At 36.9% G+C, this 23,776-nt stretch overlaps 1 protein-coding gene across 1 annotated transcript; it reads right to left on the bottom strand.

Annotated features, from left to right (window-relative positions):
* Window positions 1–101: 101 nt before the first annotated feature.
* tmem145 (transmembrane protein 145) lies at window positions 102–23,620 on the bottom strand. The gene is made up of 15 exons (XM_067408560.1): window positions 23,309–23,620; window positions 19,586–19,660; window positions 17,791–17,868; window positions 17,296–17,382; window positions 16,917–17,018; window positions 13,483–13,567; window positions 12,338–12,409; window positions 12,044–12,112; window positions 11,723–11,803; window positions 10,780–10,858; window positions 10,426–10,519; window positions 8,221–8,393; window positions 5,989–6,109; window positions 5,711–5,896; window positions 102–2,062 (listed from the first exon to the last, which is right to left on the bottom strand). Exons 1-15 carry the CDS (start codon window positions 23,402–23,404, stop codon window positions 1,826–1,828), a joined length of 1,635 nt encoding a protein of 544 aa, XP_067264661.1. The 5' UTR covers window positions 23,405–23,620; the 3' UTR covers window positions 102–1,825.
* Window positions 23,621–23,776: the final 156 nt, after the last annotated feature.

Raw genomic sequence — 23,776 nt, 5'->3', positions numbered from 1 at the left:
TTAGTAGAGTAGTAGGGTTACAATTAGCTACCTTCATTGCTAATGTAAATGCAAAATGAAACAAACAAGCCATTGTAATAAAACAGACCATTTTAATTTGGCAAAAAGTGTATGCACTGCCAAGTCATTTGACACTATTAAAATGCATTCAGTATGAACAGTGCAACAGAAATGTGCTTAACTGAATCTTTCTGTGCTCCCGAATATGATGTGCTAATATCTATCATACATTCAAAAAGTGTGCTCTCTCTTCTCTGCTAGATGTGCACACTCACTGAAGAGATGGAAAAATCATGGCAAAGCTTTTTAGAATAACCTTTTCTGGTGGCTTCCAGATAAAATCAATTTGCAAATCAAGTGTTTCAGGCCCAAGTCTTAATGCAAAAAAACTAAACCACAAGAACCTAGCTTTAATGATTCTTCAAGTATGGTTCATCTCTTAAAAAAAAAAAAAAAAAAATATTTTGAATATAAATATGTCATTATATACATAACCCAGGATTATATTTAAAACAAGTCAATTTCAGATGGAGATTATATAGGATTTGTTGATATATATAACATAAATACGATCCAGTTTGTTTTGTTTTTTAAATAAAACAAATACAGCAGTGATAATGGACATTTTACAAATAAAACCTTCAGATTTTACCTGTACATTTGTCATTCACTCTATTGCATTATGATTGCATTTTCAAGGGTCTCCGATGGTAATGAAATGCGTGTTTAAAAACAGTAAAGTGCTCCATGCAGTCAATACAAAGTGTTTCTGTAAGAGCAGAGCTATATTTTCATCAGACACTCAAGTAAACAAACCTTACGACAACCCCAGTGGACTGAATGATTCTACTTTCTACTCACAGACAGAATAAAAGTATCTGCTCCATGATCGCTGTGAGCATTATCACATGTACAAATGTATAACAAAGTTTGCAAAAAAAGGAGAAAGAATCTGAACTCCACAAACCTCTGCACTGTATTATCTGAACTAAACTGCTATTATGGAATACACAATACAGAAAGACCAGGATGAATATGAGGATGTCATTATTCATTGTCTGCTATAATATTCTCTACATACTGTGGCTATAAACAGGGTGTACTGTATACAAAATTAAGACTGCTAGTTGTAAAAACTAGACACACCCAAAATTACATTGAATATATCAGAATGTAGACAGAGCACAAACATGCATGGTATACAAATACTGCCTAATTGTTCCACAGTTAACTTGCCATTGCAGTTTAACATCAGTTTGCAAAGTCTAGCTGTATTCAATGTGAATAAAAATATATAAACCCTAAATTATCTCAACTTTACAGACAAAATTTGTAAATAATAATAATAATTAAAAAAAAAACATTAAAAAATTAGTGAGGGAGATGAATACTTGGTTCTGTTGCATTAAAATGGCAAGGAAATACAAATATTAACGGCACCACTTGAAATGAGCAAAGCATTAAAAAAATATGTCAAGAGCTCACTGTACTGTTACTGTACACATCGCTATCCTACCGTCACATTAAGCTTGAAATATCTATACTCTAGATTCACCGTCGTGTCCTGTCACTCCATTGCACTGCCTGAATATTATCTCTCTCCAGTGACTCTCTGTCTTCTCGCTGAAATATTTATTGCTTCTTATTTTTTAGGAGCACTGTGAGCAGGTTATGCCCCACTCTCTTGATGTTCTGCAGCTTGCATTTCTCTTTACAAATTCAAAGATACGGATGTTTGGTAACTTTTTTTGAAAATGGCTTTACTTTTTCACGCTTGCCTTAACCTAATCTATTGAAATATTGAACCCTTTTCCACCTCATAGCTCTAGGCATTGGAACCCATCCCCGTGGCCCCTTGCATACTAAAATACTCAGTGAAGTGGGACGTTAATCTAGGAGGAGGAGGAGGAGAGTGTGCAGAGCTGCGTGGTGGAATGGGAGGAGGAAGAGGGGAGAATGTAGACGACAGGTCTGCCGTCGTGGTGATGATCTTGTGCTCGCTGTTCCTTGGCACTTCTTGTCCCTTCCGAGCCACCGTCTCATCTATCGTCTTGACGGGGTCCTTAATAGGGAAACATGACATGGAATATAAGAAATAACACAATTGAACACTTAAAAATAAAGGATCTTCATTGGCATCTATGGTTCCACGAAGAAACTTGGCCCATGGAACATTTCCATTCCACAAAAGGTTCTTTATAGTGGAAAGAAGTTCTACACTTGAAAAAAAATGGTTCTGTTAGAGGATTAGTTCACTTTAAAATGAAGATTAACACAAGCTTTAATTACTCATCCTCAAGCCATCCTGTATGTATGTGACTTTCTTCTTTCTGATGAACACAATCAGAGTTATATTAATAAACATCCTGATGCATCCAAGCTTTACAGGTGCTGGTCATATAATTAGAATATCGTGAAAAAGTTCTTTTTTTTTATTGTAAATTATTTTTAAAAATAAAACTTTCATATATTCTAGATTCCCTACATGTAAAATAAAACAATTTTTTTTTATTTTGATGATTAGAGCGTACAGCTCATGAAAGTCCAAAATCCAGTATCTCAAAATATTAGAATATTTCCTAAGATCAATCAAAAAATGGATTTTCAAAACAGAAAAGTTCAAGTTTCTTTAAAGTGTGTTCATTTGTACACTCAATACTTGGTCAGCAGCACATATTACAGCAAATGACTTGCTCCTAGCACAAATTACAGCATCAGTGAAGTGTGGCATGGAAGTGATCAGCCTGTGGCACTGCTGAGGCACTACTGAGCCTTCAGATCATCTGTATATTGTTGGATCGACTGTTTCTCATCTTTCTCTTGAAAATATCCCATAGATTCAGGGGTCAGGCATGTTGGCTGGCAATAAAGCACAATAATATCATGGTCAGCAAATAACTTGGAAGTGGTTTTTGCACTGTGGGCAGGTGCTAAAGTCCTGCTGGAAAAGGAAATCAGCATCTCCATAAAGCTTGTCAGCAGATGGAAGCATAAAGTGCTCCAAAATCTCCTGGAAGATGGCTGCATTGACTTTGCACTTGATAAAACACAATGGACCAACACCAGCAGATGTCACGGCCCCCCAAATCATTACTAACTTCAGAAACTTCCCACTAGACTTCAAGCAGCTTGATTCTGTGCCTCTCCAGTCTTCCTTCAGACTCTGGGACCATGATTTCAACATGAAATGCAAAATTTACTTTTATCTGAAAAGAGGACTGTTCACTGTCCAGTTCTCTTTCTCCTTAGCCCAGCTAAGATGCTTCTGACGTTGTTTCTGTTTCAGAAGTGGCTTGGTAGTCCTTTTCCTGAAGATGTCTGAGTGTGGTGACTCTTGATGCGCTGACTCCGGCTTAATTTGACTCATTGTGAAGCTCTCCCAAGTGTTTGAATCGGCTTTACTTGACAGTATTCTCAAGCTTGCTGTCATCCCCGTTGCTTGTGCACCTTTGCCTACCCAATTTCTTCCTTCTAGTCAACTTTGCATTTAATATGCTTTGATACATCACTCTGTAAACAGCCACCACATTCAGTAATGACCATCTGTGACTTACTCTCTTTGTGGAGGCTGTCAATGATTGTGTCCTGGACCATTGCCAAGTCAGCAGTCTTCCTCATTAGTGTGGTTTCAAAGAACAAGAGATACCCGGAATTTATACTGTAGGGATGCTCATTTAATGAAACTCAAATGTAAATATTCTAATATTTTGAGATACTGGATTTTGGACTTTCATTAGCTGTACGCTCTAATCAACAAATAAAAAAAAAAAAAAAAACTTTTGAAATGTTTTTACTTTACATGCAGGGAACTTTTTCACGATATTCTAATTATATGACCAGCACCTGTATAATGGCAGTGAACGGGAAACAACAAGTAGCTCAAGAAAGTGCATCCATTCAAAGCAAAACGTACTCCACACGGCTCTGGGGGGTTAATAAAGGCCTTTTGAAGTGAAGCGATGCATGTGTGTAAAAAGAAATATCCATATTTAACAAGTTATAAGGTAAAATATCTACCTTCCACCTTCTGTATTCATCTTACGAAAAAAAAACAACGCAACTGACGTTGCATCAGTTACACTTTTTTTGTAATTTGAATATGGAAGGTGTAGGACGTAGCGTAAGCATTTTAAACTGCGAAAGGCATTATACTTCTTCTTAAGTTGAATACAGAAGGCAGTCTGTTGGAAGCTAGATATTTTAATTCATAATTAGTTAAATATAGATAGTTTTCTTACACAAACGCATTGCTTCACTTCAGAAGGCCTTTATTAACCCCCATGAAGTATGTTTATGATGGTTGGGAGCACTTTCTTCAGATTCATATGCGGTCTTATGTTCATCAGAAAGAAGAAAGTCACTATATAAGAGGTCTTTGTTCCAGTAAAACATCCTGCAAGTTTCATAGCTTAAAGGGTTAGTTCACCCAAAAATGAAAATAATGTCATTTATTACTCACCCTCATGCCGTTCCACACCCATAAGACCTTCGTTATTATTCAGAATGCAAATGAAGATATTTTTGTTGAAATCCGATGGCTCAGTGAGGCCTCCATAGCCAGCAATGACATTTCCTCTCTCAAGATCCATTAATGTACTAAAAACATATTTAAATCAGTTCATGTGAGAATATTTTTGGTGCGCCAAAAAACAAAAGAAAATAACGACTTATATATTGATGGTCGATTTCAAAACACTAAAGCTTCAGAGTGTTATGAATCTTTTGTGTCGAATCATGATTCAGATCGCGTGTCAAACCGCCAAACCGCTGAAATCACGTGACTTTGGTGCTCCGAACCACAGATTCGATACACTGATTCATTATGCTCCGAAGCTTCCTGAAGCAGTGTTTTGAAATCAGCCATCACTAAATAAGTCGTTGTTTTGTTTTTTTTGGCGCACCAAAAATATTCTTGTCGCTTTAACATATTAAAATTGAACCACTGTACTCACATGAACTGATTTAAATATGTTTTTAGTACATCAATGGATCTTGAGAGAGGAAATGTCATTGGTCCCTAAGCAGGCCTCACTGAGCCATCGGATTAACAAAAAGATCTTAATTTGCGTTCCAAAGATTAACGAAGGTCTTACGGGTGTGGAACGACATGAGGGTGAGTAATAACTGACAGAATTTTCATTTTTGGGTGAACTAACCCTTTAACATGTTGTCCTCATTATAAACAAAGCATTTATTTCATCAAGCTCCAAAAATGGCTCGTTTGGATATTGTAGGATTTGTGACATCACACAAGCAAATATAGGCCCCGCCCACTGGCATTCAGTTTCTTAATGGCTGACATTTGCCTACACTGGATGTGAATGCTGATAATTAGTTTCTAATATAATCTGTCGACAACAGGACAAATGGAAGAGTGAAAGAATGTTCGTTTGTGTGGCTGTAGAGACTTCAGAAGGATCCCAGCAACAGAAACAAGTGGATGGTCTATTTTAATGGCGTCACGGATCACGTCGGAGGATTACGTTTGTGTGGAGTGTTTTGTTTTTTAAATGAGGCAGTGTAATGGAGAGTTCGCAAAGAAACATCAAGGAACATATTAAAATAATAAATAAATCCATGCCATAACCCCTTTGAGAGTGTAGCTTAATCATTTGTAAAGCTGCCCGGCCTGATTATATTATCATTAAATTAAGTTAATTTATATTCAACTCATATTTAAATCATTCCAACTACAACATCTAATACTCACCGAGTGGATGGAAAAGAGCTCTGTGAAGTTTGGCTGAGAGTCTCCCAGGAAGGAGCTATTCCCATAAGCATGATGTGGGAAGCTTTCTGCCCCCATGCCTTTAGGACTGGAGAGAAGGATTCCTATCTGTGACGTCCGCACATGGTAAGGAAAGTTCTTATTGGCTGCTGACGGACGTGTGATGGCCTAAAATTACAGTATTAGTCACATGCAGGGCTGTTTAATCATACAATTCACTTTAATAAATTAAACAATAAACAACAACAACAAAATCTTACAAGGAAGACAATATGGGCATAGAGATGGATGCCAAGTTGGATGCCGTTCACAATCTTTTCCCTGGCCCAGCGAGAGATGCCAAAGTTGGCAATTAGAGCCATGACTGGCACAGCAAAAAACCTATGAGTGAAAAAGTAATGGATGAAAAGTGGAACAGCAGCTTTATACTTCCAGTCTTCTTTTACAGATTTACAAAGGCTGTGGAGAACTATCACAAGATTTTTTAGTCAAAGTAGAGACAAACAGTTTCAGCCTGGTGAATATGAATATCATGAATATGTATACTCATATATACATTCTTGAAAATGATAATGTGCTACATTTTATTGTGATTTACATATGAAATGTCTACCAGGTAGCATCAAAAATGATTCAAACCCATGTTTTTGCCATTTACTTGTGCACTATTCTATGCCGTTTTTTAGTATAAATGGTGTGAGTAATGCATTTAAAAAGTGCACTTCAAATACCTGGATGATGCACTTAATTAACTGAAAATGAAGTGTGGAATGTTGGACACTTCATGCACTCAACTGTCGCAGCTTTCCTTGCATAGCGGAGGGAGGGGCTATCAGACTCTGATGTTGAACAACAAAATGTCCTTATAAAATTCATAAACTTGATGGTTGAGTACACAGTGCATCATGTAAGTGCACAGTGCATAGTATGTATTTTGGGACACATCTAAGACTTGCGTGAGGTGTTGAACAAAATATTTAGATTGGAAAAGTTCACACCAAAGCCAAGATATTGTATTTGCTCAGGCTGATGTTTTCGACTGTCGTCAATTCAACTGTAATTCATGTAATGAAAATACTATACAATAAGTAATGTTTAAAACTCTATTAAAGTCGCAAATGAAAGTAGCGACAAATCTTTTCTTCCGTATTGTGACATACATCCAAGTGAAACGGATATCAGAAGAAAAAAAAGAAGAAGGGTGGGATCTATCCATCAGTTGTTGACTGGATGGAAGCAGAACTGAATGCGAGCTTGCAGTCATTGTAAGAAAGGGGCCGTCTTTAAGCAATTAAATGACTGGAGAAGTCCCGCAAACATGACTAGAGTCAGTCTGTCATTTCACCAGAAGATGAAATTGACAACATTTTGATTGAAAATTATGAAGTAAAAAAATAAATAAAATAAATAAAACGTGCACAGTTCACTTTAAAAGGTGCCGTAGAACGTCTATTCAAAAGATGTAATATAAGTCTAAGGTGCCCCCTGAATGTGTCTGTGAAGTTTCAGCTCAAAATACCCCATAGATTTTTTTTGTTAATTTTTTAAACTGCCTATTTTGGGGCATCATTAAATATGAGCCGATTTAGGCTGCGGCCCCTTTAATTCTCATGCTCCTCCGCCCCCGGAGCTCGTGCTTGCCTTAAACAGCATAAACAAAGTTCACACAGCTAATATAACCCCTCAAAATGGATCTTTACAAAGTGTTCATCATGCAGCATGTCTAATCGCGAAAGTATGGTATTTACTTGGATGGTTACATTTGATTCTGAATGAGTTTGATGGTGCTAACATTACACACTGTTGGAGAGATTTATAAAGAATGAAGTTGTGTTTATGCATTATACAGACTGCAAGTGTTTAAAAATGAAAATAGCGATGTCTCTTATCGCTCCATCTGCTATTTTTCACTATTGTCCATGCTTGCTTACCTAGTCTGATGATTCAGCTGTGTACAGATCCAGATATTAATACTGCCTGCCCTTGTGTAATGCCTTGAACATGGGCTGACATATGCAAATATTGGGGGCGTGCATATTAATGATCCCGACTGTTACGTAACAGTCAGTGTTAGTTGAGATTTACACAAGGAGGAGGAAACAACGGTGTTTGAGACTCACTGTATGTCATTTCCATGTACTGAACTCTTGTTATTCAACTACGCCAAGGTAAATTCAATTTTTAATTCTAGGGCACCTTTAAGACCCATAAAATGCATTTAGAAAACATATAGGGTAAATTTCATTTCATTTCATGCTGATTTTAACCAATCATGTTAAAATGGGAGTAAAAGTGTTTTTTAGAGCCATTGGACATTGCAAATATCAAAACAGTATGTTTGTAACCATTTATGTTTCCTCTTGCCCATTTAATGGCAAGGTTTTTTTATATTGAGTAAATTAAGCAAAGCACCTAAAAATATATTAAAATGAGCTTCTGGTATCTGTACATACACTATATTTTATTTATGGCATCTTTATAGCAGAACTCACCACAGAGTGTACGCAGTGAAGAAGGGGATGTAGAAAGGTTGTTTTTCAGGGTAGTGTTTGAGGGACACCAGCACAGCATAGCAGAACCAAACATAGGCAAGCAGCTGCAGACCCATTAGACCGTACCCTGCAGGGCTGTCATAAGCATACAGCACCTCGCCTGGATCAAAGAACTACAAACACACACGCAGTGGGAGTGGGAACAGGGAAATCGCCGCCCTTGGCATCCCATCTGTATGAGTGATGGTTTTAAATCCGACCATGGCACAATCTGTTAGGCTGCATAAGTGGAAACTGGCGGAACATTTCTCAAATCCAAACATCTAAAGCTGCATTAGACTAAAGGGTGACACTGACACAGGATGCAACAGGAGCTGTTCCATGATACTGCACAAGCTTATCTGGGTCATTCTCTTTACCTGTCTTTCCCTCGCTCTATTTATCTGTCTATCTGCTGGGTTCCATTACACCAGGCTACAGCAGAACGACATGCTCTTGCTGAGTAACTTCATCTCACAGCCTTACATTATGTATAGAGCAGAGTAGCTCTCGGGTGCAGCATGAGAAAATGCAGTTGATAGTGTTGAAAGGTAATGAGTTTTACACATTATGTAATATGGAAATTAATAGACATTTTGAATATATTTCTGGTATGATATATTCTGATATCTACAGTACTGTAACTACAAAAATTATAAACCTCAATATTTTTTAGCATTATTTGATATATACATATTTAAAATGTATATTATGAACACATTAATATTTTAACAAGTTTCTTTTATAAATCATATTATTAATTTTTAAATAGTCAGTGTATCAAATTATATTCAAAAATGTATGGAAGAGGATTAGGGCCAAGCAATAATAAAAAAATAAAACCATCTCGAGATTAAAGTTGTTAAATTTCGAGAAAAAAGTCTAAATAAAATGTTGAGAATAAACTCGTTAAATTACAAGAAAAAACTCAATAAATTTCGAGAAAAAAGTCGAGATAAAATGTTGAGAATAAAATCATTAAATTACGAGAAGAAAGTCGTTAAATTATGAGAACAAATTCGTTAAATTATGAGAAAAATGTCATTAAATTTCGAGATAAAATGTTATAAGAATGTAAAATGTAAAAAATGAATGTAATGTAAAAAATGTTGTAAGAATAAAGTCATTAAATTATGAGAATAAAGTCATTAAATTACGAGAAAAAAAGTTCATAATTTAACGAATTTGTTCTCGTAATTTAACGACTTTTTTCTCATCATTTAATGACTTTATTCTCAACATTTTATCTCAACTTTTTTCTCGAAATGTAACAAAATTTTTCTCATAATTAAACGAATTTGTTCTTGTAATTTAACAAGTTTTTTCTCATAATTTAATGACTTTATTCTCAACATTTTATCTCGACATTTTTCTTGAAATTTAACGAGTTTTTTCTCGTAATTTAATGACTTTATTCTCAACATTTTTCTCGAAATTCAACGAGTTTTTTCTCGTAATTTAACGAGTTTATTCTCAACATTTTATTTCGACTTTTTTCTCAAAATTTAACAATTTTTTTCTCGAAATTTAACAACTTTAATCTCGAGATGGTTTTATTTTTTTTATTATTGCTTGGCCCTAATCCTCTTCCGTAAAAATGTAATGCAAAGACTAAAATACAATAAAAAAAACAAAAAAAACAAGGCATGCTTAACTGTATTAATTACTGCCAGCAAAACCATCAGAAACACACTACCCTTCAAAAGTTTGGGGTCATTTTTAAAAAATGTTTTGAAATAAGTTGCTCATTTATTTGACATTTTAGTATTACAATTGAAAATACCAGGTTTCTATTTTAATATATTTTAAAATGTAATTTATTCCTGTGATGGCAAAGCTGAATGTTGTGTCACATGATCCTTCAGAAATGATTCTAATATGATGATTTGCTGCTCAAGAAACATTTCTTATTATCAATTTCGACTTTTTTTCAAGATTTTTTGCTGAATATTAAGAATGGAATTTATTTTTAAGAAATCTTTTTAATGTAATGTTTTTACTGTCACTTTTGATCAGCTGAATGCATCCCTGATGAATAAAATACATTTCTTTAAAAACAACAACAACAACAAAAAACGGTAGTGCACTGTATATTATGATTCTCGAGCATATTGCCCAGCCTCAGCATATGATAAAAGAAAAAAGATAAATGCAAGCAGGTCTTACCTCTGCTTCATATATGAAGAGAATGATGTGGGTGATGGTGAACACTGTCATATAAATGGATAGTTTAACAGAGCCACTGTGACTTATTCTTGCCCTGGGAAGCAAAAAAAGAAACACTATCATGTCATTTTCTTCGAAAACATGAGTCAAAAGACACACTGGCAGATGTAGTATCACCTGCATACCTAAAGAACACCAGCATCAAGAGTTAAGAAGCACGTTCATCACCTAATTCAGTACACACTCTGAATGTTTGGGAATTTGGATACAGAATTGTCTTCACATCTGGGTCACATTAACATGATTAACCTTGTAAGTCATTACCCACATTATGTGAGAAGTAAGGCCTCCTACCTGGTGACTGTGAATCCCTTCCCCAAGAGAATCAGCATGAGCAAGAAAATCAGGAAGCTCACAGAAAAGAGTAATTTCCCTGGTGAGAGGGAGAGACCCACAAAGAGATACACAAGTGACCACAAGTAGGTTACGAATCAGGTCAGCATTTAAGAATTAATACAGTCTCACTCACGTGTGATGCTAAAACCAAGTATGTTTAGATATTGTATTGTAATATTGTTTAGCACATTATTTGTCTGGAATACCTCATTCTCATTGGTCATTTATGGTTTGATCAAATATTTTTACAAAACCATGTTCCTTAAAACAGACTTCAAACACTTTAGACATTCAACTGACTATAAGCAACTTTGCAACTACATGTCAACTAACTGTCGTTAGAGTATTAGTCGTCTGTTTGCTTAATAACTGCTAACACTTTATTTTGATACTCCTCCAACAGACATTCTACTGACTGATAAGTAACTTTACATGTCAACTTATTCTACTAACCCTAAGAGTCCTAAGAGTCGACTAATACTCTAATGAGAGGTAATTGACATATAGTAATAATAATGAAATTATGTGTGGAAATGGCTCAAGGGCAGATTTTTTTCTAGCAGTACAACAAAACTTATGTGGCAATGTGTTTTTTAGGGATAGCATCATTACGCGCACCATTTTATTTGTAAAAGGCCAAATGGAAGGAACAAAACAGACTGGAAACAGCAGATTTCGCAAACTTTTTTTACAGATCACTTTGTCGATAAAAACTGTATGGCTAATGAAAAAAGTGCATTAATATAGAATGCCAATTAAACTGACCTGGAACCTATGCATTAAATGGTTTTACTGCACACCTTCCAGCCAATCAGGATGGAGTATTCAGACAGACCATGGTATAATTGCGATGATAAGCACCTGACTGTGTAGTATCCTTTACATGCAGTGCTTTCCTCACCTAATATCTTGAGGCTGCCATTCCCGACGCCATCCCTGGCATAAAGGCCCCAGTAAATGCAAAAGAAGAGCAGGCTTAAGACTGAGAGGAAGGAATCAGAAAGTGAAAGAAAGGATGCCAGTGATAAGAGAGAAGAGAGAGAGGGAGATAAGTCACAGTAGCAGCAGTGAGAGCATAGAAAAAGAGGGGAGGAGATAAGGATGAAAGAAATAAGGGATGACACAAGAGATATTGTTATGCATCCAGTGTTGCAAAGCCCAGTGTCATAAAAAGTGTGCGCTAGTGTTTATCTATATGAATGTGTTCAGTGGCCTTTCTCACCCTCCACTCCAGCCGCAGTCATAAACATCTTATAGGTCGTATGGAGCAGCTGTCTTCCCTTTAAATTATCTTAAAGGATTACACAGAGGGAGAGAGATTCAGAGGAAACTAATAACTTAAACAGAAAGACTAAGAAAAGAGAAGAACCATAGAAACATATCTGTATGTTGTGTTATCTGGATGATGGAAAATGGCTAAGAATAGCCTTTAATTTAAAACTAAATAATAAAACAAATTATGTACTGAGACTAACACATTTATGATCTTTTATACCTCCAGGACATGGAAACTCACAAGCAAAATAACAAGACAGTGTAAACACAGTGGCGAATATAACCAAGAATGTGATGTCAGTCTCCAGGATGCCTGAAACAGAACAAAACAAGAATAGCATTCAGTCACAGTGTAAGCATGATGAATGTCTTAAAGGGTTAGTTCAACCAAAAGCTAATTAAGTACTAGTGTCCCTCTAAACCTGTGAGACCTTCTTTCATCTTTGGAACACAAATTAAGATATTTTTTATGAAATCCAAAAGGTTTTTTTATCCCCCATAGAAAGCAATGTAATTATTGTCATTCAAGGTCCAGAAAAGTAGTAAAGACATTGTTAAAATAGTCAATGTGACTACAGTGATTCAACCTTAATGTTATGAAGCGACGAGAATACTTTTTGTGCGCAAAAACATAGCAAAAGTTACGTTGACCGTGTTAACGATGTCTTTACTACTTCTGTAGACCGTAAATGTGGTAAATTCGTTGCTTTCTATGGGAGATAAAAAAAAACTCTCGGTTTTCATCAAAAATATCTTAACTTGTGTTCCGAAGATGAACGAAGGTCTTGCGGGTTTGGAACGATATTAGTACTTAATGACAGAAATTTCATTTTTGGGTGAACTAACCCTTTAAAGAGAGTTTCAAACCGATATGACTTTCTTTCTTCAATGGGACACAAAAGGAGAAGTTTAGCAGAATGTTAACACTGCTATTTTCCATACAAAACATATTATTATTTATTAGATGTTTAATTTATTAATTAAGCAAATATTTTGTTTGTTTCTTACACAAAGCTGTCTTATCATTTCAGAAAACCTGGAATATAGTGCAAAATTGTATAGACTAACATTATGGTGCTGTTTTGCATTTTTGGAGCCTGCCAACTACTGCATTCACTTTCATTACAGATGAAAAATGACACTGGTTTGGAAAGAGGGGTAAGTAAAGAGGGTAAGTAAATATATTCTTTATGTTTCCTATTCCTTTAAGTCTAAATCGAAGATCACATTTCAATGATAACTGAACTGGTATTTTTCATATGACCAAGTTTAAGAAATCGACATTGTTTTTCATACTATATATAGTAAAATATATATAATGAATATATTTTGCCAATCTTTCACATAATACAAAATAAATTCCTTCCTCTTTGAGCTGTGTCTCACCAAATTCATCTGCAGAGAAATGCTGGGTCCAGAAGGACTGTCCATTGGTTAATGTCATTTCATATTCCAGCTGCAGCCCATCTCCCTGTGTTTCGTGGCAAAAGAGAAAAAAGGGGAATTCAGAGGAGGGGAAAAGCAGGAGGTGTAAAACTGATAAAAAAATCTGAGTGGGGAGCTGCAGAGACCATACAAACACTGAGTGCACAAATAGATCTTTGGGCTATAAAAGACTTCAAAGCAGCACAGTTTCTAGCTGTTGAGAGGATTTCGGCCCAGCTTAATAAAAGAGAAACACTTTGATTTCACTTGGTAGGAAAAACCCATTCCCTTCCCCTCACTCCAAAAAGGTTAGGCGCATATGAAGCTTGCCCTATCACCAAATCAATGTGGCCAGAGATGGAGAGGCGAGAGAGACAATGAGCTACAGAGGGACAGAGAAAAGACTGTAATATACAAAGTGAATGAGCATAAAAAAAGGCCGAAGTGAGTAATCAAAAACTGGAACAGAAGTTGCGAGGTACAGTAGTATACGGCTGGCCAATGAGAAGGGAAGTATGAGGGAGATGAGAAGAGAAATTGGCAGCAGGCACAGAGAAGCTCCCTTAGGGGCAGAGCTGAGAGCTTGCTGCTCGGAGACAGTGCTTTACTTTAGTCCAACAGGATTTAGCTTTGAGTCCATCAGCCTGCCTCCATCCATGAAACAAGCCTTTACATTTTGCCCCATTTATCTGCCTAAAATCCCTTCACAGCGTGTACCTCTCCAACACTACATGTGCATCACTTTAAACAGCTATAACAAGAATCACTCACTACCTCCTATAGAGAGCCCAATTCAGCACTGAGGTCCCGTTTACACCTGTTATTAGGATGCATTTTGGTCGATCGGATCACAAGTAGACACCTGGTGTTTTAATCTGTCGCTTTTGGCCACTTGCTTTGTTGATTTCTTTGAGAGGAGCGTTTATTGGAGGGGTAAATGTCCCATACATGTCCCATACCCCCTTTTTAAGATCTTTCAATCTAATGGATGAAACAAGCTCACGAAATTTAAATATGAGCGTGAAAGGAGACAACTGAAAAACATACTGGAAGCAGCAACTTTAGTTTCTGCTCTGATAGCCGAAAGACCACGATGAACGCAGTGACTGTGTTAGAAATCAGGAATGATGAGAGAACATTGTGCTTGGTACATTTTTGTCTTCAAACTAGGGCTGGGCGATATATCGAATGCTTTTGTCACGCGCATTTCTTCAGTAAAGCCGGTTCCCTGATTACCACTAAATCGCCATCACCTGCTTTCAAATGAAGCGGCATTTAATAGACAGAGCCGTAGTTCACTGATAAGCCACGCAATATCGCATTCAATATCGACGGCGATTCATATCGATATTGAACGCGATATTGCGTGGCTTATCAGTGAACTACGGCTCTGTCTATTAAATGCCGCTTCATTTGAAAGCAGGTGATGGCGATTTAGCGGTAATCAGGGAACCGGCTTTACTGACGAAATGCGCGTGACAAAAGCATTCGATATATCGCCCAGCCCTACTTCAAACCAAACTTGGGTCTTCAGCCGACAAAGTTTAACCCTTTGAGCGGTACGGTCCCACATATGGGATTTTTATTTCAGTGCCCCTGGGCGTACGGTACCACATATGGGATTTCGAACGTTCAGCGACGTCACATAACTGCCAGATTCAAACTGTGCTTTCGCGCCCTGGCTGTGAGACAGACGCGCGCACTCTTGTCATATATCACAGCTATGCAGTGTTTTCAGCCACATAATGTTTATTTTAAGGTTTCAGACATTTAAATATGCATAAGCACCATTAAAACAATACATTAAGCGTTTATAATTTACACATTGATGTCCGACATCAGTGGAAGCAGCAATAACAAATATAATTTGGCGACATTTATTCATATCAGACACACATAATGGGCCTAAGTAACTATAAAGTTTACTCTATTATTCTTCCAGTTCAACAGCCACTTACTTGCTTATATTTCGGGAGAAACTGATGAATTAACCTGCTGTAAATCCGACAGACAGGACTCTGTGAACTGCAGCGCAAACTAAGATGGCGGCACCCATCTCGCATTATAGATCAAGATAAAGATCATTTATAAAGGTTTTAAAACGACAAAACACACTCACTTACACATATTTGAGGATCGGAATATCAGATAGTTGATGACATGGTAAGCAATTTTGCGAATATTTTAAATAAAAAAGGAAAAACTAAATAATAGCGATCAATCTGTCATACAGTGTTATTGTTGCTGCGCTCAGCGCTCGTGACACGCAAGACGCGTCGCTATGGAAACATTAAAGGCGAACGTTCTAAAATAACGGTCGCCTTAAAAAAACTCACTCTGGGGGGACAGTTAGAATATTTTAAACTCACGATCGAAAGGGTTAAATCCCGTCTGGCTAGCGCCTTCCCATAATGTTTATGCATTAGGTCAGTAGGCGAAGAGTAGGCAGTCTTTTGTGGCTGTTTGAATGCATTTGAACACATGAGCGATGTGTTTTTGACTACCTCTGGAAGTGGTCAAAAGTGGACAAACTCAAAACATTTTAGGCCCCAATTACACCTGTATTTAGATTCGTCCACTTGTGATCTGATTGACCAAAACACATCTTAATACCAGGTGTAAACAGTACCTAAGCCTCTTTATCCATCAAGAAATCCATTGAAACAACTTCTCTTACATGCCATATATGGAAGCAGTGAATTATATTGTAAATTCATAATCATAATAAAAATGGAACCTGTAGAAAAAGCATATATTGTAAATGTAATGTCTATTCAAGCAAATATTTTAGTATTAACGGCCCCTCAGTATCTATCTCTCAGTATTCAGACAGAATCAAATGTTGGCCAGAAGTGTGTTAACATTTTAGAAATAATTCTAAGCCATTTGTAGTTCCCATTTAGCAAATATACCTTTATCTGAAATAAATAAATGTTAAAAATGATCAAACTAAAATAAATAGATTGTAACCCCAGAAGAAGTGTTATTTTAGTCATTTTCATATACTTGTATTATTTATTAAAACTTTGAATTAGCTTTTTTTTTTCAAAAGGCGAAAAATATGTATGATATAGTATCTTATTTTAATGTTCAGATTTTTCAGAGTCTCGCAGTAAAAGGAGACAGCAACACGGTCATCCGATTTGAATTACATTGTCATTTTCATTCACAGGATACCATACCACTTTATTCATTCTGGCTTCACAGACTAACCATTATGTTTTTTGTTCATTAAAAATATTGTTTTGCCCTTGTCCCATAATCAGTCAAACGTATTATTCAGTAGAATTAGCTATTCATTGTGAAGTCATTAATCATGCCTTTGTGAATAAAGTATTCCGCTTTAGGCACATTCTTAGTCACTACATATTGTTTACTGTATCACCACCACTCACCCCACACTTGCTGAGCGCAATGTACCACCATCTCTCTCTGACAGAACGAAAACTTCGACCTCCTACACAACTCAGCATCTCTTCATTACCTTCACCTTCCACCTGATAGAAACAGATATAAAGAAATGAGATTACAAAAAGCAGCAGCTCTTCATTGTGTAATTGTACAGCACTGATTTAACAGAGAATGCTTATAATTTGATGTGTGTAATTCATTTATTTCTCCTAAGCCAATTATAAAACTGTGAAAACACAAATCAATATGCATGCATTTTGTTTGTTTGAGTTGGCAAACAGGCAGTGTGTTTGGGAAACTAGTTTGCAGTATTGTTTGGTTGTGCACACAGACTACTATATGTAAGACTAGTTTGTTTCTTACCATACAGCCAGACCAGGTGTAGCGGGTGGTCAGGTTGATGACCTGGTTATTTTCAGGCCTCAGTACAGACTCTTTCTGGTAGCAATCCTGTAGAGCACATAAACCCTCCATTAACAAACATGCTCTCTGTGGGATTTCAGACCTATAACAATATCAAGCTGAAGTACTAAGTAGCAGATTATGACTGAAGGAGTGTGATGAAGAGCAGGGGCTTCCTAGAGTCCCGCAATGCAGATCCTGCCACAGAGGGAGAAAATGTGCTGTATTTAAATACACACATGCACTAACACTCGTGTCTTTTTTGGAGACTGGATTTGGACTCCTAATCCACAGAGCCCTGCTGACACTTCTCCTTTAATCCTCATACTTTCTACTTCTGATGTGTAACACACATTCATACTCTCTGTTTGTCCACACACACACACACATGCAGTTTGTCGGTACATTCAATATTTTCACACACACAAACACAAAGTCTGTCAGTGTGTGTCTCACCTTGTCCGGCCTCTTGTACACAGCTGGCCACTGAGAGCTTTCATCAAAGTAGAGCAATATGTTCTGACAGCATCGGGACTTTCAGTGAGCAACAGACATAGTGAGAGAGAGAGAGGAAGACAGGATAGATGGAGAAATAGATAGAGATAGGGGGAGAGATTAATACTGGAACTGTCTATGTCACCTAGAAACTTAAAAGATCTATTGGATCTACGGAGAGAGTGACTGATATATACACAAAGAAGAAAGGCGCAGTGTGTCAACATAATTTAATAGTTACATGTGTATAGGTTTTTTTTACAGTGTACATTTGGTAACACTTTATAATAAGGTTCATTAGCTAACATTAGTTAAATACATTAGTTAACATGAAGTAATAATGAACTGCACTTCTACAGCATTTATTAATCTTTGTTCATTTTAATTTCAACATTTACTAGTACATTAAAATTAGTTAATGCACTGTGAACTAACATGAACAAACAATGAACTGCTGTGTTTTAATTAACTAACGTTAACAAAGATGAACAAATACAGTAACAAATGTATTGCTCATGTTAAGTAAGCAATAAGGTACTCGAGGCTAGTGCTGTACCGTGAATACAGCACAGCATTCCGCTTTGCAATGTGCCTAACAACGCCCTTCAGCCGTGACTTATGCACAATACAGCACTAGCCTCAAGTACCTTATTGCTTTTATAAAATGTTTACCACACAATACAAATATCAAAGCCAAAAATATCCATCAATGCAACTTTCATGAAGTAAACTCTTACTAAAAGCCTTCCTTCGGCCGGAAAAAAATAGTCCCTGACCATGAATAGCAACAGAAGTTATATTATTACGCCATTAGATGGCGGCAAAGACTGTCTTTATGAGTGTGTCAGTCGATAGCGAAGACTTTTACATTGAAAAGACTGAATTGTTGTGAACACGGAACAAGACGCAACTGACAAATGCTCTGACTAGCGTTGTCAGTCACGGGAAAAACCTTTAACTGTTAAAAGGACAAGATAATACATCTGACATTTAAACAGATATTTTATTATGAACATAGGACTGACTTGAAGGAAAATGCAAAATCTGAATGCAGGTAATAAACTCGCTCACTCGATCTCTTTCTCACAATACTTTTCTACATCAGTAAGCTTCAATGAACAATATCAATTGAGAACAAACAGTTTACATTGCTAAGAGTGGTAGTGATACATAGAACTACTGGGTGAAGCGGTCATAGTGTTTTATCGTGAATAAAACACAGCTATTGACCAATCAGATTTAAGGACAGGAACTGACCATTTTATGACTTATGTTAACAAATGAACCTTATTGCAAAGTGTTACCGTTTATTTACTTCTTTTTTTCCCCCAGATTTTCTATCGGATTCAAGTCTGGGCTCTGACTGGCCTATTCCAAAACATTAATCTTTCTTTGCTAAAGCCATTCCTTTGCAGATAGTATAAGCAAGCAAATTATGTCAGAAAAATCTTACAAGAATAACTTAGATTTATTTGGAGTTAATCAGAGTCACTTCAGGTGAAAACAGGTGTGTATTATTTCACTTTTTTTATAATGTATTTTTTTTAAATGTAATTTTCATATGAAAGGTGCAAAAGTTCAAATATGATTTCTCTTGGTTTCCTTTTCTACAACAGAAAAACCAGCTGTTTTCATAGGGGTGTGTAGACTTTTTATATCCACTGCATCATGCATTTGAGAAAGTATTCAGAGATTTAGTACAACATCAGTAATCCGGTCATGAGTGAAAAATTCAAATATAGGTCTTTAATCTTACCTTGGGGTATCGGAACTTAAAGTTCAATCGGCCAAAATCGGTCAGGAAGCAAAACCTTGTGAGGAAAACCCAGTCCTGTGGAAAAAAGGGGAGGGTAACAAGTAAGGAAGTAAGAAGTTATGTAGTGGCCGCGTCTGGATAGTAACCCTCATTTTGTGGAGAGTCTTGTGGGATTCACTAGCGACATTCATGCACTGTTTAATTGGAGTCCCGCAGCAACCGTACCCCTGCTAGCAGCAAACACAAACCTTGTGGGACTCACAGAATGGCGTCATCATCTAGACATGACATCATTTGGCAGACAAAACAACTAACAGTACATTTATTAGAAGGATATTTTCCCTGGAGCTCGCTCAACAACACAATAATGATGGCTCACAGCTTGAGGGATCAAACCAGCAATCTTCTCCTTCCAAGCCCTGAGCTTTACACCACATAAATTCATAAATTCAATCTTATCTAATAGAAGTCTGATCTAATGCACTGATAACAGTTTAAAGACCTCCATATCACATTATATGATAATAGTTGCAGGGTTAATGAAGTTCCCGCAGTGTTTAAGACTTCAGCTGGGCTTCATCTCACACACTCTCTCGAACTTGCGCTGACATGCAAGCAGTCAGTGAAGTGTAAAATGGCACTAAGTGCGCTCTAGCTTTCAGCTCCTTGTCCATATTAACTTCCCCTTCAGTGTCTGCTGTTAGTGGTTTCTATAACAACAGGTTTCCTTGACAATACAGACAGCAGCCCTAAGACTCTCTGACCCAGAACTGAGCCCAAACAACCATTAAGAGCCAGGCATCACATGACCGAGCTTCTGAAAGACCACCTTGTCTCTCTAAAACAGAAGTTAACGTAAAAGAGCACCTATGGTCAGTCAGCAAGTTAAACACCCACTGAAAAAAAAAGAAAAAAAAAAAGCCCTCACTGAAACAAAAATCTCAGTACTATTGTCATGGCAACGGACACATAATGCACTTTACAGCTACTATAGAAACCAGGAGAGGCCCGACTCTGTCTAAACTCCCTTATAGCAAGAACGACTGTCATCTAATCCTGATTTTTAAAACTAAAGGACTTCATAACATTGTTTTTTCCTTGTTCACATTCCCATCTGTTACGTTTTCTATGTGATTGCACAGCCAGAAGCATTTATGCGTGTTAAAAAAATACTTTCATTTTTGGTGGTTAAATATTCGGGGTTCAGTACAAGTTAAGCTCAATCGAGAGATTTTGTGGTGTAATGTTGACGACCACGAAAAATTGACTCATTCCTCATTTTATTTAAAAAAACAATCCGAATTACAGTAAGGTACTTACAATAGTGAATGGGGCCAATACGTAAACGTTAAATAGCCACTATAGTCGCGAGATGTGAACAATACAGTATGTGTGTTAGCATGATGTAAAAATGTGCTTACCAACCTTTTCTATGTAAAGCTATATCCAATTTTACTATTATATTGCTACGACAATGTAATAGTAATAATAACTATTGCTTATAATGGGTTACACTTTATTTTAAAGTGTTCTTGTTACAGTGTAATTATACATTTAAGTACTGAGTAATATTAATTAACAATATACTATAGGGTTAGGGTTAGAAGTAGGGTTTTTTGCATGTAATTATGTATAATTTACTATTACTACAGAAATTAACACATGTAATAAGGACACTGTAGCAAAGTGTTTCATATAATTGTACAGGTATAGTAATTGTTAATACATTAACCCCAATTCACCATAACCTTGATTTTTGCCTTTTTTAAAAGAAAATGAGGGATGAGTTCAAACTTTTTTTGTGTGATCAACATAATGCCACAAAATTCTGTTGACTGAGCTTAACTTGTGTTCAAGAAGATTGAGAAGATTGTATATGTTTATAAGGGTAAACTCATACTCGTATACTGGCTGGCTGCACAACAGTATGTGTGTGTTGTGACGTAGAATGGGCCATAAAGAACATCACTATTAATCCTTGCCATTCGTCTTATCCCCCACAGATACTGCATTGTAATACAAAGTCAATGAATCAGCCAACGGGAGGATAAGAGACACGGCGCACAGACCCTACATTAAAAAAACACTATACCCAGATGCGGTATCCGGTCACTTCACCGAATCAGTGGTGGCCTCACCTCTCACTGTCTTTCCGGATCTCTGTCCGCTCGCTAAGCCTCATTAAGAATTAATCACCAATCAACTATAGTCATGTCACCCCAGGTCCACCGGGTTTTTAAATGATTCATTACTTAAGTTACACAACGGAGCAACAAATAAATACACTCACATGCGCTTACACACATACTGTATACACTAACACACACAACACGTCGACCTGAGTTCCCCTAGAAGGAGTCTTATATGCCTGTGGCAATGTTAGTTACCCATAAGCAGTTACCTGCACTACCTTCTGGCTAGACACAATTCAGAGATTTGCTGGAATGATGTAGTATTACATTTATGTTAAAATTAGAGCTGTGCACACACACACACACACATACATATTTATGTTTTAAAAATTAAAATAAAGAAAGGACAATTATGTTTTGTCTCTGTCTCCAATTAAGTTTTGATTAAAGGGGCAAATGTCTCACACAACCAAACAACCGGTAATGTATGTGCGCATGTGTGAGTGTGTGCATGGCAGTGTAAAAGAACGACCTTGTAAGGAAATAAACAGAAGTGAGATTAATGGACTGTTTGACCATCTCACAGAGACCCAAAACAGAGCAGGATCAGCATTTGGATACAGGCAGGAACAGGTTGTTGTTACTTTACCCACAGGAAACAGAAGACAGAGCTCATCCACAAATGCCACATTTAAATTGAAGAAAGAAAAACCTACTTAAACATGATTTGAATGACTTTAATTCAAAAGAAGTATCTATGGAAGTTTTTAAGAAATAAAAAGTCATTTTAAGCAGTTCTTTCTGTACTATAGGCTTCTATGCTCTGGATTTTTAAAGGAAATGTAATTGTTCCCTCATTTCTTCATTTTTGTTCATCAAATCAATGTGATGACTATTAGCCTACTTTTTGCAGAACAGTCAGAAAATTTACTTTTTACACTACGTATGCGTCCATCAAATAATAATAGCCAGTAATTAATTAATAATTGTAATAAAACTGCAAATAATTAAAATAAAACAGCTATTAAGAAAATGACGTACGGTAAATATGGACAGCAATATATGACTCAAATCGTCTGCTGTGCCTTATTTCCACGTGAATGTTGTGCAGAGTTGTTGTTTGAATTATGTCGAACATGCACATTAATGCACATCACTTATAAGCACAGCTAATCAACCTTAAATCAGTTTGGACACAAACATCAGTATGCGATAAATGTCACAATGCTCTAATGACACCATCTAACACACAGAAGAGCATCTTGGTCGACACACACCTGTAAAAGCGGATGGGAGGGTGTAAGTTGGCTGTCGGCAATACGCCGTTTAAAATGTTTTTTTTTTCTTCCGTGCCTTGAGGAGGAATTATTAAGCTTTCATCGGCTCAATAGCGGCGAGTGTAATGATCTTGGAAACGCTTAGCCTATTAAAGCATCAGGCTTCCAGATGCGCGCGAATGCAGAGGCGTGAATACACACTTGCTATAAGAGCCCATTAATAACAGACATCAGAAGATGCGCAGCTGAAGAACGCCGGAAAACTCAGAGCCATTACCAGCATAAGAGTAATAAAATGTAAACACTATACTCACCTCTTTTGTGTTGACGATACCTTTGACGTATTTCCCCAAAACCGAGCCGACACATAACATACTGGATACCACGGCGAGTCCTAATACTTTCTCCATCTTTACCTGTCCACTGTAGCGTTTCCGCGCTCTCCTTCCTATATCGTGTAAGCAGGAAGGCTGGCGGTGATCTGCCTAGTGTGGCTGCCAGACGCGCGTCCTCGTTCTTCGCCTCAAACGCATGTATCCCCCAGAATTTTCGCCGGGAGCGCGCCTTGTATCGCACGCGCTTTGTCGGGAAAGCGTGAAACGCGCGCTGCCGATATTTTATTGCGACATAACATTACACAAATATCTACTCCTTATAGGCACTTTTTATCGTTTTAATCCCGTTTAATTCCATTACAGAATTATTAGCCATGTTCTTGCGTTCTCCATCCGTCACAAGGTAAACACAGAGATGCAGAGAAAATATTTATTCAAATATAAATC

This window comes from Chanodichthys erythropterus, chromosome 2, assembly GCF_024489055.1.
Source record: "Chanodichthys erythropterus isolate Z2021 chromosome 2, ASM2448905v1, whole genome shotgun sequence".
NCBI lineage: Eukaryota > Metazoa > Chordata > Actinopteri > Cypriniformes > Xenocyprididae > Chanodichthys > Chanodichthys erythropterus.
Note: the sequence above shows the minus strand (reverse complement) of the source record. Positions and strands in the feature narration are given on the sequence as shown.

What these genes read in the sequence shown, in the direction of transcription:
- tmem145 (XM_067408560.1), bottom strand. Translation starts at nt 23,404, where the DNA reads ATGGAGAAAGTATTAGGACTCGCCGTGGTATCCAGTATGTTATGTGTC. An exon ending in ACACCTGGTCTGGCTGTATG is followed by an intron (nt 17,019 to 17,295) that starts GTAAGAAACAAA and finishes TGTTTCTATCAG; the next exon opens with GTGGAAGGTGAAGGTAATGA. An exon ending in TTGCGCTCAGCAAGTGTGGG is followed by an intron (nt 13,568 to 16,916) that starts GTGAGTGGTGGT and finishes CACGAAACACAG; the next exon opens with GGAGATGGGCTGCAGCTGGA.